Here is a 14,947-nt window from a genome sequence, read left to right as displayed (position 1 = left end):
TGCACAATGTCTCAAGGCTGACAGAGTGAATGAGAGAAATGACAAGTTTCTGATCGCACTAACTAAAGGGACGAAGTGGCTTTCCACATGAGCGTCCCACTGCCCTTCATGCTTGGACTAACTTATATGCATCCGGCTTCGCCATTAAACACTGACACCCTGAGTAAAGAGCCAGTCATTTCTCACCAACATTGACTAATATTTCACTGCCTCTTTAAGTTTTTAAACTCATGGCCCTCCATTTAACATTTTGACATTAGTCTTTACTGGTCCGGGAGGTTTCACTCTTAGAATATAACAAAAAAGAAAAAGAAATGCGGGGCAGCAAGATAGAAATTGAGAATATTTCACCGTGAAATGGCTGTTATTGCCATTTAGATTCTCTTAGAAAAACGACTGTAGATGAAACTTCGCTCAGGTTTAATGGATGAAAATAATTTAATCCTTCTAGCGTGTCATAGTTGTTTTATGAAACTGAATAAATGTTCATATGAATACCTTCGACATAAATAGCCCTATTACTCTATAAAGGCTTTTCATGGAAACCTTGCAATACAATTGTTCTTTAAAATCTGACCTTGATCATTGTCCTTCATATGAATTCTGAGAGAAACAAACAACTACCTTCTAAGGAAAATAATATTAATATCATTATTGTTTATGTTCATGTTTTTTTTAATTTTTTTTTACAATATTGAATAATATTGAAATTAAATGCTGAACATACATTTTTGTGAATGTGATAGATGAATCCATATTTAACTGCATGGAAATGGTGTGCATTTGTGTGGATTTGTTCTCTTCAATTAAGGTATTCATTTATCACCTTTCCATACAACACCATGAGCTGCATGTGCCTAACAGCTGAAGTGGGGCTGTGGCTGGTTGTTTTTGATGGTGTAGACAAACCTGCTACTGGACAATACTTCAGAGTATCTTTGGGGGGAGTTACACATTAATGGGGTGACTCTGGGAAGTGATGTGGACACTGTTCTATTGGAGGCTTTGTCGTTTGGAGAGAACAACAAAAACTATCATTTACGATCTTGCAGATATTAACGAGACAGTGGTTACTCCTGATTTCCATTCAGATTTTCTCAGATTGACCACTTCTCTACGGTTTATTAGCTGCACAATATAAAGACAAAAACCACTTGTGGTTCTTGGTTGAATCTGCTGGCGAAACAACATAAATGATGGATATAACTACACAATTTGTATTTGAATTTTAATTTGAGAAACAACGACTGTGTACACAGTCAACTTTAATTAGAGGGTTTTTACTGTACCGTAATCCGTGTGTGATCTGTGTTACAGCCCTTTCTATACACAGTCCCCTCATTTTAAGGGAGCAAATGTGCTGTAACTGGCCAAATGAGCATAATCTGAAGTAAAGTTGTCATATTTAGTACTTTGTTGGAAGTCCTTTACATTCTTTGACTGTCTGAAATCTGCAGCCCATAGACACCACCAGATCCTGGGTATCCTCGCTGGCCATCTTCAGTTCCTATTTGTTTCTGGGGTTTGGCTTTTTGTCTCATTTTCAGCAAGTGAAGCACATGTTCTGTTGGATTCAGGACAGGTGCTTCACTTGCTTGCTCAAGAACATTCCACTTTTTAGCCCTGAAAATCTCCTTAGTTGCTTTTTCAGTATATTTCGGGTCATTGCTGTGAAGTGAAGTGCCATTTTAAAATTTGAAAGTATTTCTGTTCGACAGGTGTTTGTGGGTTTTTCTTTATTATGGTGAGAATTCTTTGGTCGTCAACTGTAGAGGTCTTCCTTGGCCTGCCATTCCCTTTGCGATTACTGAGCACACCGGTGCTCTCTTTCTTCTTAAGGATGTTCCAGACAGTTTACTTTCATAAGCCTATGGTTCGGCCTATGTTGCTGACTGTTTAATTCTTATTTCTCAGCCTCACAATGGCTTCCTTGACTTTCATTGGCACAACTCATGTTGAAAAATTCCAGTAACCAACTAAAAGTATAGAATCAAGACTTGATACTGAAAAATGTCTTGATACACCCGACTGATCAGAAACACCAGTAAAGTAATATGTGTCCCACATATTATGGTACCCTGAAATGGGGGGATTATGAATAAAATGTGCTGTAATTTCTAAATGGTGAAACCAAATGTGTGGAAATACCCTTTAAGAAATGATGTGAATCTGCACTTTCATAAATGCCGTGAATAAACACTTGTTTGATTACAAATCTAAAATTGTGGAGTACACAGCCATATCAAGAAAAAATAAATATGTCTCTGTCCCAATACTTATGGAGGTTGCTGTACATAGATATACTATTGGTCTGCTTTTATATTTAAGTTTTACCCAAGAATTCTTCGAGAAATAGAATTAGACCTTAAATACTCGTTATTTCGAAATAAAGCTGTGGAATTACTGCGAATGGAACGGCGTCTCTTGAATACCTGCGCAGTTGTTATGACAGAGCAGGTAAGGTCAGCATCGCCCATGCACAGAAACTTTCCACCTCTGTGGCTTTGCACATATCCCAGCAAATAGTAGGCCGGCGAGCTCCAGCGTCTCTCCCAAGCACTGCGGGCCAGCAGTTTCACACCTTCCGCCACGGAGTGTGAAGAGGTGTCCCTGAGTCCCTGAGTCACTGCACCGCATTGACACAGCACAGGCTCGGAGCTGACCCCCCTATATTGTAAAATAAATCATCGCCACATTCTTGCTTAAGTGGCTTTTTTAGCACATAAGAATCTATTTTCTAACTCCGTGTTCTCCTTGACCCACGGGTCTTCACAATTTGTGAGCAACCCATGTACGCTTTATGCTTTTGAAAAGGGTTTTGTAAATATAAAATGTAATAATCGTCGCTTTTCCAATTTTGCCTGTTCCCTTCTTTGGCCTATGCAGTGATGGAAAGTACTGGTGGCATAAGTTTCACTTCTGACACTGAAAATGAATGTGTATTTAATAGAAAAATTTAAATAAGTTGAATGGAGATTACCAATGAAAACTTGGCAACAATTTTTTTTTCACACTCTTTTGTCTCTTTTAATATAGATAATTCAAAGAGTAAGACATATGCATAGCAGTGCTTAATGTGTTATTGCAATGCTAAACTGCCATGAAGTGAAAACTGCCATAAAGACATATGCCATTATTTAATGGTATATTAATGTGTATATTTTTCTCTGGCAGCACTGGCATTCGCCTTTAAATACGGACCACGATGCTTCCTTCCTGATTTACATGTCAGTAATGTAATCCATAAAATGGTGTCCCAGTCCCAGACATATCACCATTAAAATCATGCGCTCGGGTATGTGTGATCATAAGCAGGTAATAAATATAAATATGCAGCAAATAAATGGGTCATTGATTTTAGGTTGTCAAAATAATTGCTGATTTGAAGTAACTACAGTAAACAATTATCCTTTTGCTGTGTGCTCATGGCTCTCTGATGGCTCCTGTTTGTGGTGTGAGTATTCAGGTGAGCTGGGTGTTACTACAGCCCGATTATGTTGATTACTGCTGACTACACCATTTACATATATATTTTAATATTTAATTTTTAAAAATATATATATTATATTACAAAGCACTAATGTGACAGATGATTCATGAGTAGGTGTGGTGCAATTCTACGCAGATAGCCTGACATCTATGAACAATGGGTAGCTTAAATGTGAATACATTTGTAAGTAAATGCCCTTCCTTATACAATCAGCAACCAATCAATCAATTTTATAACAATGATTAAACAAAGCAGGCAGACTAGTTCTCCCATCTGCTTTCAAAACGATTTAAATATTGAATCAGTAATACAGTGCTTGAATGGTGTACCCTTATGGTGAGCAAGGGCATTAGCTACAATACACAAAGTGAGAAAGTACCTCAGTTGCACTGCACTACATTTCAACATAATTTGTACTATATACTGTACAGTTGTAGGCATTCTGTGACAGGAAGACAATGGTTTTCCCATCTCCATAAACAATTATACTGTAACATGATTGTCAGTCTTGTAAGGAGATATTATATTATTGATTAATGTACATCTTATTCAATTGTATGTTTATTCTATGAAGTCTTTCAAAGGTTTACATACCGCACAGTACCTTAGGCTCTTACAGCATCAAGCTCAATTAGGATGTTATTTTTCATTGTTGGTTTCAATAAGCTCCCCTCCTCTCTCTGTGTTTGTGTTATTCATCTGCTTTGATGACCTTTCTCTTGCACAGTATTCCAAGGATGTCAGCAGGTGCTGGAACAAGCTTTACTTTCATATGGAAATGATGATCATGAAAGCGTTTACACCAAACGTGGTGATTACATCACCTCAAACCTTGAACACAACAAGGATTTAACAACATCAAAATAGCCCCAAACAAAAGGGCCATAGCACTTTTACGTGGGTTTCCATGTCAGTAATGGAATTCCATTGTTTTACAGTGGAAATGTGCAAATGTACTGTATTTGTGTCTGTCAATAATGGTTCTATTTAAAACTGTGTATAATATTTTGGCTCGGTTGTCAAATCATTTTGTCCTTTTCATTGCTTGCTGCCTCAGCTATGGTGTATGTGTGAGGCATCTTAATATTTCTGTTTGGGGCAGTATGACATGCCTGAGACTAATGAAGCAGTAAGACCTGCATATTCACTAATATGGTGGGTGGAGTTTTACCTCGCGAGGCTGACAGCCTAAGTGATAAACTAAACTAAAACAATCAGCCCCCTTCTTCTCTCTGTATTCCGTACACACTCACACCTTATACAGTATCCTGACACCACCCTGTGCTTCTCATAGCAAAATAAGGCTCCTTAATTGGACACAAGAATTATGCTCAATCTCTAGGTCCTTTTGAAGAAGCAAAATGCACTTTAAAATAACAAATTGCCATGGTGTTTTGAGAGCATTGCAGACGTATCGGATTGTAACCTGCGGCTTTGTGTAGTTTTTCAGCGGTAACCTTGGAACTGTCAACTGTTTCTGTAACAAGTCATACCATTATTGGTGTGCCTGTCTGTGTGGGTTCAACTTGCTTTGAGGACATCAACTGATCTTCATTTTGTCTGGAGATTGAGGGCAGCCACCCCTATGACAGGATTCAGTATTCAGAAAATGTATTTTTAACAGAAGCTTAGTTTAAAGCATTTAAATATTACCTTTTCAATGCGTAGTAAGACTGCCTACAGTATATTCTGTGTTTGACACTGACAGGGAAACAAAGTACTGCGGATATTGACTTCTCCAAAGGCTATGATGGTAATATCAGTGAAGTGGAGATGGATTTATAAATTCCATGTGAAATGTATGCCATTCTCTCAGTGCCTTCTGATTTATCAGAACGGCAGTCAGACAAAAAATGCATTGTTTTCATTATCATATGAAACGCACTGTTATGAAAAAAGTAATACAATGAAACCACTCTTTAAATCTGGGAGCTTGGAGTGTGCACAGGTTATAAATGGACTCAAAATAAAAGGATGGGCTGTACTGTGTTTGGTGTTCCACTACAGTACCTAGACTGCTTTGGCTTACTGGGTACAACTGCAATCTGTTCTGCTAGGGTCTCTTTTTCAATAGCTTCATTTCTAGGCCACTCTGCAATGTGACAGATGATAGCTTAAAGTAGTCTCCTTAGCTTGCTGGGACTATGTGTCTCTTTCAGGTCCCGTTAGCCTTGACACACTGTAGCGTTTCAGTTTTCCATTTTGCGGTGCTTATTGATTTAAAGCAGCGTACACTGTTATTGTTTCTTCGTTTCCTGTTCTTTATTCTGAATTTCATGGTTTGGTTGAGATCAGATGTAAGGACAGCTGTTGTTACCATTTCATCTTGCAAGTGTAAATACGTTATCCTCTGCCCTCGTAGGTCCGAAGCACAATCAACAGAATCAAAGAAAGGAGAAGGGCGCTCAACTTTTCGGTATGTACTGTGTCTGCATGAGCAAGGATATTATTTGGTTGTTTATATTTCATGTGCCGTTATCCAAAACAGCAGAAGTTGGCTTCTTGTACATCTTACACTGTTGCGTCGTATTAAAATTTATTTACGCTGTAAACATTAAAAAACCGGGGATACAATGCCATATACACCACACAAAAATATTGGAGATTAACTACTAAAGCATTGTTATAGATGCTTTATAGATACACTTTTTTTTGTTATATTATTTGCTCCTTTGAAAACAGGTCAAAAGATATGTTGTGCTGGAATGTGAAATATTTGTCTGGCATACTTGTGAACTGTAAGAAATAACAGTGTAACGTCACACCTGACATGCTTGACCCTAAAATACACCCGCTCCTGATATCCTTGCCCCTTTATATTTCCACTATTGGTTCAATTGAAGGAGCTACACAGATACAATAAACCAGTGATATCTTGCCACCCCAAGTGGGATATAAAACGTATAATCCTAACGCAGAGATATAATCTCTTAAAGCAGATTATGGAAATATCCAATGTACTATGTCAAGTCCAAACTCTGCAATACGGGAATGGTTTTATCGAGCAGCGACAATGGCTGGCTTCTTCAGCACCACCAAAGCACCTTAATACCAACAGTGGTGACTGTAGTATGTGTTACACGCTTCTAATCCTGGACGAGTTGTCCCTGGACATTAAACTGTCAGTCCAGTATTTATTCCGGCCACTGATCCCTTGTATCACTTAGCCCTGCAAAGTGCTTTAAAAGTAGTTAATAGCACCCCCCCCCCCTTGTAACTTGTCCCTTATGAATGATCACATTAACTCCCTCCTGGGTTGTCATGGTTTATGGGATATAGCAGTTTGTCCCAGCCTGCCAGCGCAACATAAGGTAATTTAAAAAGAAATGAGACCATTTCTAAAGGCAGATTGATTTGGGAATATTGCCCGTTCTTCCCTTTGACCCCCTGACAAGTTGACACTGTAAAGATTGGGACTTGTAAAAAATGACTAAACCAAACGCACCCAGGTTACTGATATATTGTGGGTCCGTATTATCATTGGGCTCTTTTGTGGTCTCGCACAATTTTCCAATTTCAAAGTCCACATTGAGTTTGCCCATGCAGTGGATGTCTTAGATAATGTCATTTTTGCCCCATAAATCAATCTATGCACTGTATCTACCTAGCTTTATTTCTACATGTAGTGCGCATTATATTGTTCTATATGTGTAAAGGTATGTACTGTATGTCTACTGTAGCAAAAATGGAATCGGGTGTTTTGCAGTTGCAGTATTCAAAGAATGATGTGCAGTTTAAATTAATATATAATAAATAATAATATACAGAAAAATACATACGAAGGGAAAAATACATACAAATTGTCATGTAAATGCTAGAAATGTATTCCAGTTTCTTCACATTCTCTTTCATTTGTCTATCACTGACAGTTTATAATCTACATCAAAAACAAATCTGCATCTGTCTTTAAGTATCAACCTGTAATTGATTGTTTTCCTTCCTCAAAAATACTATATTAGTTGAATTGTATAATAGAAAATACCAACAAACGCTGCACTCAAACATTTTTCCATTCAACTTCGTGGCGGACAGTTGACGGTACTGGTTTAAATTCTGATGACACACTCACTTTGGTTCCTTTGTTTTTGTTTTTTGTGTCAAAATTGTGTACATATCATACAGACAGCTGTCCTGTAGATGTTCTTCCGGCAGTTATTTATACACATGGTCGTGACTGCTGTTCCCTGACTCCTTGTTACCTAGGTGCTTGTTAACAACTGCTCACTGACCTCTGTGACCCTCTACGTGTACACACAGTCCAAGATTGCATTGTGATATAAAGCTGTCAGTTGAACCTACCAGAAAAACCCTCCTTTCAGCACTTAGAGTTCAGAACTGTGACAGGGCTGAAATATAGATTTAAATTGGAAGGGGATTAGTTTTTGATCTTAATTCAAGTTTTGACAAGATATATATGTACATAGACCAGGGAGGAATCGCTTGTACAGCGGGGTATGAGTATAGGGTAGAATATGGGTATATATTTAAAAAATCTCTCTTGCATAATGTCTCATTGGAATAACTTGTAAGGTTTATTTGGGCCTATTGTTATTTAAGAAATGTTTAAGAACTCAAAGCTACAGATTTCTGTAGCCAAGGTAAATTTAGATGAAATTCAGTAACTGTTTATTATTTTCTATGCTGTACATGATAGATGATAGCTCATAGTTTATATTTGACGTTGATTCCGTTGTTGATTTGAATAGCCTAGACAGGTAACGGTTTTACCCACACCGCCTGCAGCCTTTTCTTCAACAGATCTGTTGTTCTAGGGCCAGGTTTTCGGGTAGTTTTCTAACAGCTTTCTGACGGTCCTGTCCAGAACTGCGCCAGCTCCAGGCCCTCCAGCTCAGTGACCAGCTCACGCCCGGCCAGCTCCCCGATGCCCGGGCTCCAGTCCCACAGCCAGGAGGAAGGAGGGTACAGGACCTCCTCCAGCCACCTCAGCTCCTCCTTTGCTCCCCTCGACACGGCCACCGTGCTCTGCGAGAGCTCGTCGCACACCACCAACAGTGAGTACCTCCAAACACCACGTTTAGCACGTCGCGCTAAAGAGAGAGCCTTTTCCCCAGCTTCGCTGTGATATTACGGTTTTATATGATTTGTGCTGAGCAGTAAACACAGAGGTTTTGACCGTTCGAAACGCGGGTGTACAATCTGGAAGTGAATCTGTAATTCATTATGAGCAGAAGGAGGAGTAACTTTGGGAGAGGAAACTGAACTCAAAGATGACAAACCCCCTGTTATATTTTAACATAAACCAGACCCAACTGCCTGAATAGCTTCCATCTAAGTTTTTGACCTGAAGATTATTTTGTTGAGTGGAATGAAATTGGAGGGAAGAGAAATTTAAGTTTAAAAGGATGTAGCACTGGCTTGATAATGCAGGCAATGGTTCAGGTAAATAAAAGGCTTGCAGCGGGTTTTTCAGCTGCTCTCCAAATCGGTTTCACCTGTATATAGTATTTGTATTCCTACATTGTACATTGCAGTTTTCCTAAAAATCTCAGTGTTACATGTTAAATAAGGCTACAGAGATACTGTAGCAGATGGACGCAATTGAATTTCTCCTGTCATGTTCACACTTTCACGTTCATGCACTGTATAGACACAGACATATTTATGTTTCTTCTTGCTTGTTAGAATAATACAGAGAATCTTCCCCGCATCCTGTCTCTACGTCTGCGCATCTCTATCAACAAAACTATATCAAGCATGATGCATTCAACCTTGCTGAGGCGCAATGTAAATACACGCATATTGATCGCTGGCTGTCGTTATCCGCATCATTACTTGGGTGGATAAATATTGTCAGCTGGATACTGACTCGCAAGCCTGACAGCCTTCATTGGCACAGTGCGTAAAGCGGCGCGTTTGTGGGCCCCCACGCCGTATGCATATCACTGCCGAACGCCCGGCGCGCAAACACTGTCAACTAATCATCTTGAGTAGACACCGTAGAACAGCCAAATGCAACGTGGCCATGATTGAATATTTGTTTTTAACATTGAGCTATTTGCGAAAACCGTCAGCATGAGTACCTCTATAACAAGGGGAATCGCAGAACTATAAATAACGTGACAAAGAAGGAGCTTCATAGCGTCTGCAATCAGTAGGTGCTGCTGCACGTTATGCATATGGAGACGAACGCAGCGGAGACTTTGCATCGTAACAAATGGCTTCCGCTCGCGGTAGATGCGGCAACAATTCACAACTGATTGCGGTGTCTCTAATATCCAAGGTCAAGTCATTTTTTAAAGATCTGCTGCATTTATGTATGCCTTTAATCAGTTTCTGCCTCTGAATCCCGTGGGACCTTCGTTTACAAAGGCTAATTATAAAGAAAAGGCAGATATGAATGAAAAAAAAAACTCCCGATGGAGAAAAGTTAGAGCTAACAATAGAAAAAGGACATTTATTTGTGCGCTAGATCTAAGCCTTTCAGTGCTGGGTTTGAATGACCTTTGTTAACACAAAGGCTCGAGATTGAATTTGTTTTTCATACAGATGCAGCATACTATAGGTGCTCATTCAGTATTTTGTATTTGCTTTTACATTTTATATTTCCTTTTACATCAGACAAAAACATTATTAATATGTGTATACCTATGGTAAGGTCTTCCCTTATGTATAAATTCCCTTATATTAAATTAAACAATTTTCTCTGTACATAATTCCCACCTGGTAAACATTTATACTTTAGACATATTGTACATTTATATAAGATTTTGTATTATGTACTGTCTGTACTGTGAAATGTAGCTTTGTTGATTTGTTGAATATAAAAATGTGGCAAAGGTTATACGTTGACCAAAAATTCAATCTTTGGTTTCTGTGGCCTGGATTATGTAGGCGGGATGATTGACATAATGTCAAATTCAGAAAATAAGTATAGCATATGAAGAACTGAAGGGCATGGTTATATTGTGACACTGGCTCTACCTAAGGAACACGTTGTTGTAAGATGAACTAGATATAGACCAAGGTAAACATTGCTCTAATAGTGCTAGAGGACTTAAGGGAGGTCATTAAAAAATGTTAAAACATTACGCTTCTCAAACAGGAAAGTTTATTAATTTTATTATATACCAGATGTATTCATATTCATGTGATTTTTTGCACACTTTTAAAACAAAGAAAGAAAGAATAATATATCCCTCTAAAAAATATTTGCGACAAACTTTCCAAGAGGCACAATTAAAAGCCCTGACAAACAGTTCCTCTAACATCATTAAAACCGGCCTGTTCTTTGAGCCAGAGTCCTAATGGAAATGTAGAATGTGTGTCTGCCCTGGCGTCTGACTTCCCTTCTTTGTCAGAATTTGAACAGATGTTCCCTGTGTTGACGGTATTTAAGAGGTCAGTACACCTAAATAAATTTGGCTTCGCTATCGGGCTTGTGACTGTCGATTACACCCCAGGTTTCTCCCACTGGAAGAATCATTTTCCTCCTCTAGCAGTTGTCACGCATGTTTACCGTGAGTCACTCGCATGCTGTGTGAGGTCGGTACAGACGCCCAAGAGCGGTTATTGCATCACGGTCACACCAATTTTATGAAATATAATTATCTGTTTAGTCGGGAGTCAGCTGCATAGGAAATTGTTGAATATGTTTTTCAGTTGTTTGTCAGAATTGCTTTCTGTTTATTTAAATTATGTCTGATACGCGCTGTTGATATAGTAAGTGTTTTAAGTGAAAATAATGTGTCCGCTGTGGTCCGCGGACCACTGGTGGTCCGTAAAGGATTCCCACTGGTCCGCAATTTGAAAAGCCTAGTATATAGATTTTGCCTAGTATATAAATATAGTTCAGATCAATTTGTGAACTACATATTTTATTAAGTTAGTTTATTTCAAGTATAGGGTCATTTTAGCCAACTGTTTAACAAGTTGTCCACCATCAGAAAAAGATTGAGAAGCACTGCATTGGAACAATGCTGTAGTTACTCTGGACATGTGAGAGAGGGAGTGCTGTGTTTGAGTGCCACTCGCCCATGCTGATATGATTCTCTAGTTTGTCTCTGTAGGCCCGGATGCAGCAGACCAATGCTAGCAGGGTCATCGGGATAATGTGGCAGCACAGCGGTTATTATTTTTTCTTAGTGTGATTTGATTACAAATTTTCATTTAAAATATGGTTTCCCTGTTCTATTTATGCAAGTAATAACAAGTAATCATTATTCATGAAACTCTCAGATCTGGGATGTGGTCACTAGTGTACCATGCTGTCTAGATCTGGACCCCAGTGTAGAAATATGGTTGAACCACAGCCTTTATAACTAATGTGTCTGTAATTCAAAGTGTAGGTTTTGTTAGAAACAGATTTTGTTATTAGCACAAATCAGTTAATTTGACACTGGCTAATTTATTAATTTATCAATTGCACTTTTTCTAGCACATTGTTTTTTAGTCATGTTGATTGTTTATTTAATTGTTTCGACTAGTTTTCTCTCACTGCAACCATAATTTCTCCTTGAGACAAGTAAACTGAACTGTGAACTGAACTGAACTGAACTGTACTGGCATAATTTTGTATGACCTTTTTTCATCAATTATTTTAAATGTTTAATGATTTCATTATCTGTGAGGTTATATGATGTGCAGTCAGTGAGAACTTTATTTGGTATTTATTAGACTTGTTTTTTAGACTTATTAAGTCTTCTGCTGCTGTAGGCTATCCACTTAGAGGTTTCTGTTCAGAGATGCTCTTCAGCATACCACTGTTGTAATGTGTGGTTATTTGCGTTACTGTCACCTTCCTGTCAGCTTTGACCAGTCTGGCCCTGCTCCTCTGACCTCTCTCATTAACAACTAGGCATTTTGCCCACTGCTGCTCTCTAGATGTTGTTGTTTTTTCCTGCACACTAGAGACTGTTGTGAGTGAAAATCTCAGGCGATCAGCAGTTTCTGAGATACTCAAACCGCCCTGGCACCAACAATCATTCCATGGTCAAAGTCACTTAGATCACATTTCTTCCCCGTTCCCCGTACCACAAAATAGATGGCGACAGGTAAAGCTGCATGCTAAGATGTGTATGTTTGAAGTGTACTGATTTGGTGATGAAATGTCATGTAGCATAACTGCACATCTGGTCAAATACAGGGTCAGACAGAATTGAATTGCAAGTTCAGCCTGTTCAAAACACATGTTTGTCTCCTTGTTCTGCATTTGAAGCAATTCATATTTATAACAATATATTTATTTTCCTTTCACCCCGGCTAACAAAGAACTGGACGTGACCTTCAGCGTTGTATAAAAATCTGTTGTCTAGTTGTTTTGTTTGGTAAATGTGTGGCAGCAGATCAGGGGCCTGTCATTATGATTATAGCTGACAGTGTAAATACCCAAATAAACAGCAAGCAAATGTGTTATTGGTTTGATTTTTATTTACATTCTTGTCACTTCAAGCAGTCTTCTTTCACTTGCTGAGTAGCGCATATCTTGTGGCCAGGACGGCTGGGAAGAATGGAAATGATTTGTAGAGAGTTAAAGCCATTGTCTGAGATTTCCAGTCTTGTATTCTGCTCTGTAGCTCAGAATCCATCACACTGATTGGTGTATGAAATTCTGTTTTTGAGTATGCCTATCAGAAAATTGTGTGGCATGTAACGGTTAATGTGCGTCAAGTATTTTTGTTTCAGTGGTCCATAAAAACTGCTCCTCTGTTCAAGTGCACAGGAGTGCGTTGTTCTCAGTGTGTTTGTTACTGTACGTTTGCTGGCAATCATGCATTCTACATACACTTGGAAAAACATGAATTTTCTGTTTTGTTTTTTAAAACCTATTTATAATTCAAAAATAGAGCACGGCAAGTTGTCACATATAACAAATTGAGGCGAAAAGTGGAATTTTTATCTGCTTAGAACGCTGACTGAATTATACAGATGGCTCCGGCTCTCTGGTAATGGGATACATGATGGATAGCCTCCCCGGGTTGTCTGCCCACTTTTATTTATTTATATATTTATATATTTTTATATTTATTTATTTATTCACATGCTCCTGTGGCCAGACTGTGCCACTGCCCCAGTCTGTAGGTGACTACGCATCCTCCTCTGGAACTGCACTCAGGAGCAGACTGGTATACGATATGCACGCGTAAAAGATCCTGCGCTTTCCGGCATGTTCTGATGGATATCACTGATGGTGTGAGGTACTGCATGTCCCGCTTAAAATCAAATTTGATTTGAATGCCCGAAGCCCACGAGCCCAAGACAGCTTGGTGAGAAATGACATGACCACGTTCTAGCCTTCTGGATGCCGTCTAGACTCTAGAGTGTGCGCACTCTCCCCCCCCCCCCCCCCTTCTGCTAATTCCTGACAGATGTCAAATAAACAGGCTTGTGCCCTCTGGGTATCCAACGTCTACAATAGACAGCATATTTAATATAAATTTGTTTCAATAGCTTGTCATGAGGATATACTAACTGCACTGGTGCAGGTTTAACTTGCTTCTAACTTCAGATACAGATTTGTTATACTGGGCATGTCTACTCCACAGGGGGCTTTTGTTCATTGAAAGGCTAAACATTTTTTGTTCTTTCATTTTGATGACTGTCAAGCTCAACAGTTTTGTATGAGTATCTATAGGAATTGAAATCCAAATGCTGTTTTTCAGAGTTAAGGACAAACCTCTCGGCAGTTAGACTAAAGAAATGTGGACTCGCACACTCTTGATTCAGCTTTAGTGGTAAAGTGATGTTCCTGGCCAACATTAGTGTGGGCAGCAGACATATTGTACAACAGATATGCCAAACACAGTCCCCTCAAGACCAAGGGAGTAAAGCCTTAGCTTTTTGCTTCCAAGCCAGAATGACTGAAAGCCTATTGTTTTGATTCTGTTTATTTTTCCTTTTTGCCCTCACATTTTTATTACTTCTGGCACTAGTAACAGAAATGCCTGATTTTAGTCAAACTTGGCATTATGTCATCAACATTAATTTCCCATTTGGCACATCACGTGTGTCTGAACTGTTACCACTACTGATCCTTGGCCACACCCAGTATGGTGACAAACCACAATTTATTTATACCCTTTAATAGCATTGCTGTATCAGGCAGGTTCAGGTTTGGCATGCTAATTCTTCATATTCAGATCTATGTAGAGTATGTATGAAGATGTGTGACATGTTTCTTTGCTCCAGGGGAAAGGCTACACCCATTTTATTGAGCCAAATGTTTTTCCATTTATGTCAATAACTTGACTGTGTTCACTCATTCATCTCATATTTGGCAAGCTCATCAGATGTGGACTGCACTGCGGATTTGTGCAATTTGCTGGTCATGGCTCCGGTCCCTGGTAACACCCGGCCAAACCCACCATGTTAAACACTGCTGTTGTCTCTTGATCTAATTTGATTTTCTAAACAAGTCTCTTGCATAACTGCGAATAGATATCGCATTGCATCGCGTTCGGCATATGCCGTGTTTCTAAAACTATCACTCGACTTCACTGG

General features: G+C 39.0%; 1 protein-coding gene across 1 annotated transcript in view; it reads left to right on the top strand.

Moving 5' to 3' along the window:
- Positions 1 to 14,947, top strand: part of LOC133126572 (adhesion G-protein coupled receptor D2) — a 67,043-nt gene that overhangs the window by 33,391 nt on the left and 18,705 nt on the right. The window contains exons 22-23 of the mRNA XM_061238917.1: positions 5,853 to 5,906; positions 8,313 to 8,502. Coding sequence (XP_061094901.1) covers positions 5,853 to 5,906; positions 8,313 to 8,502 — 244 coding nt within the window. The remainder of the gene's footprint in view (positions 1 to 5,852; positions 5,907 to 8,312; positions 8,503 to 14,947) is intronic.

This window comes from Conger conger, chromosome 4, assembly GCF_963514075.1.
Source record: "Conger conger chromosome 4, fConCon1.1, whole genome shotgun sequence".
Lineage (NCBI taxonomy): Eukaryota > Metazoa > Chordata > Actinopteri > Anguilliformes > Congridae > Conger > Conger conger.
Note: the sequence above shows the minus strand (reverse complement) of the source record. Positions and strands in the feature narration are given on the sequence as shown.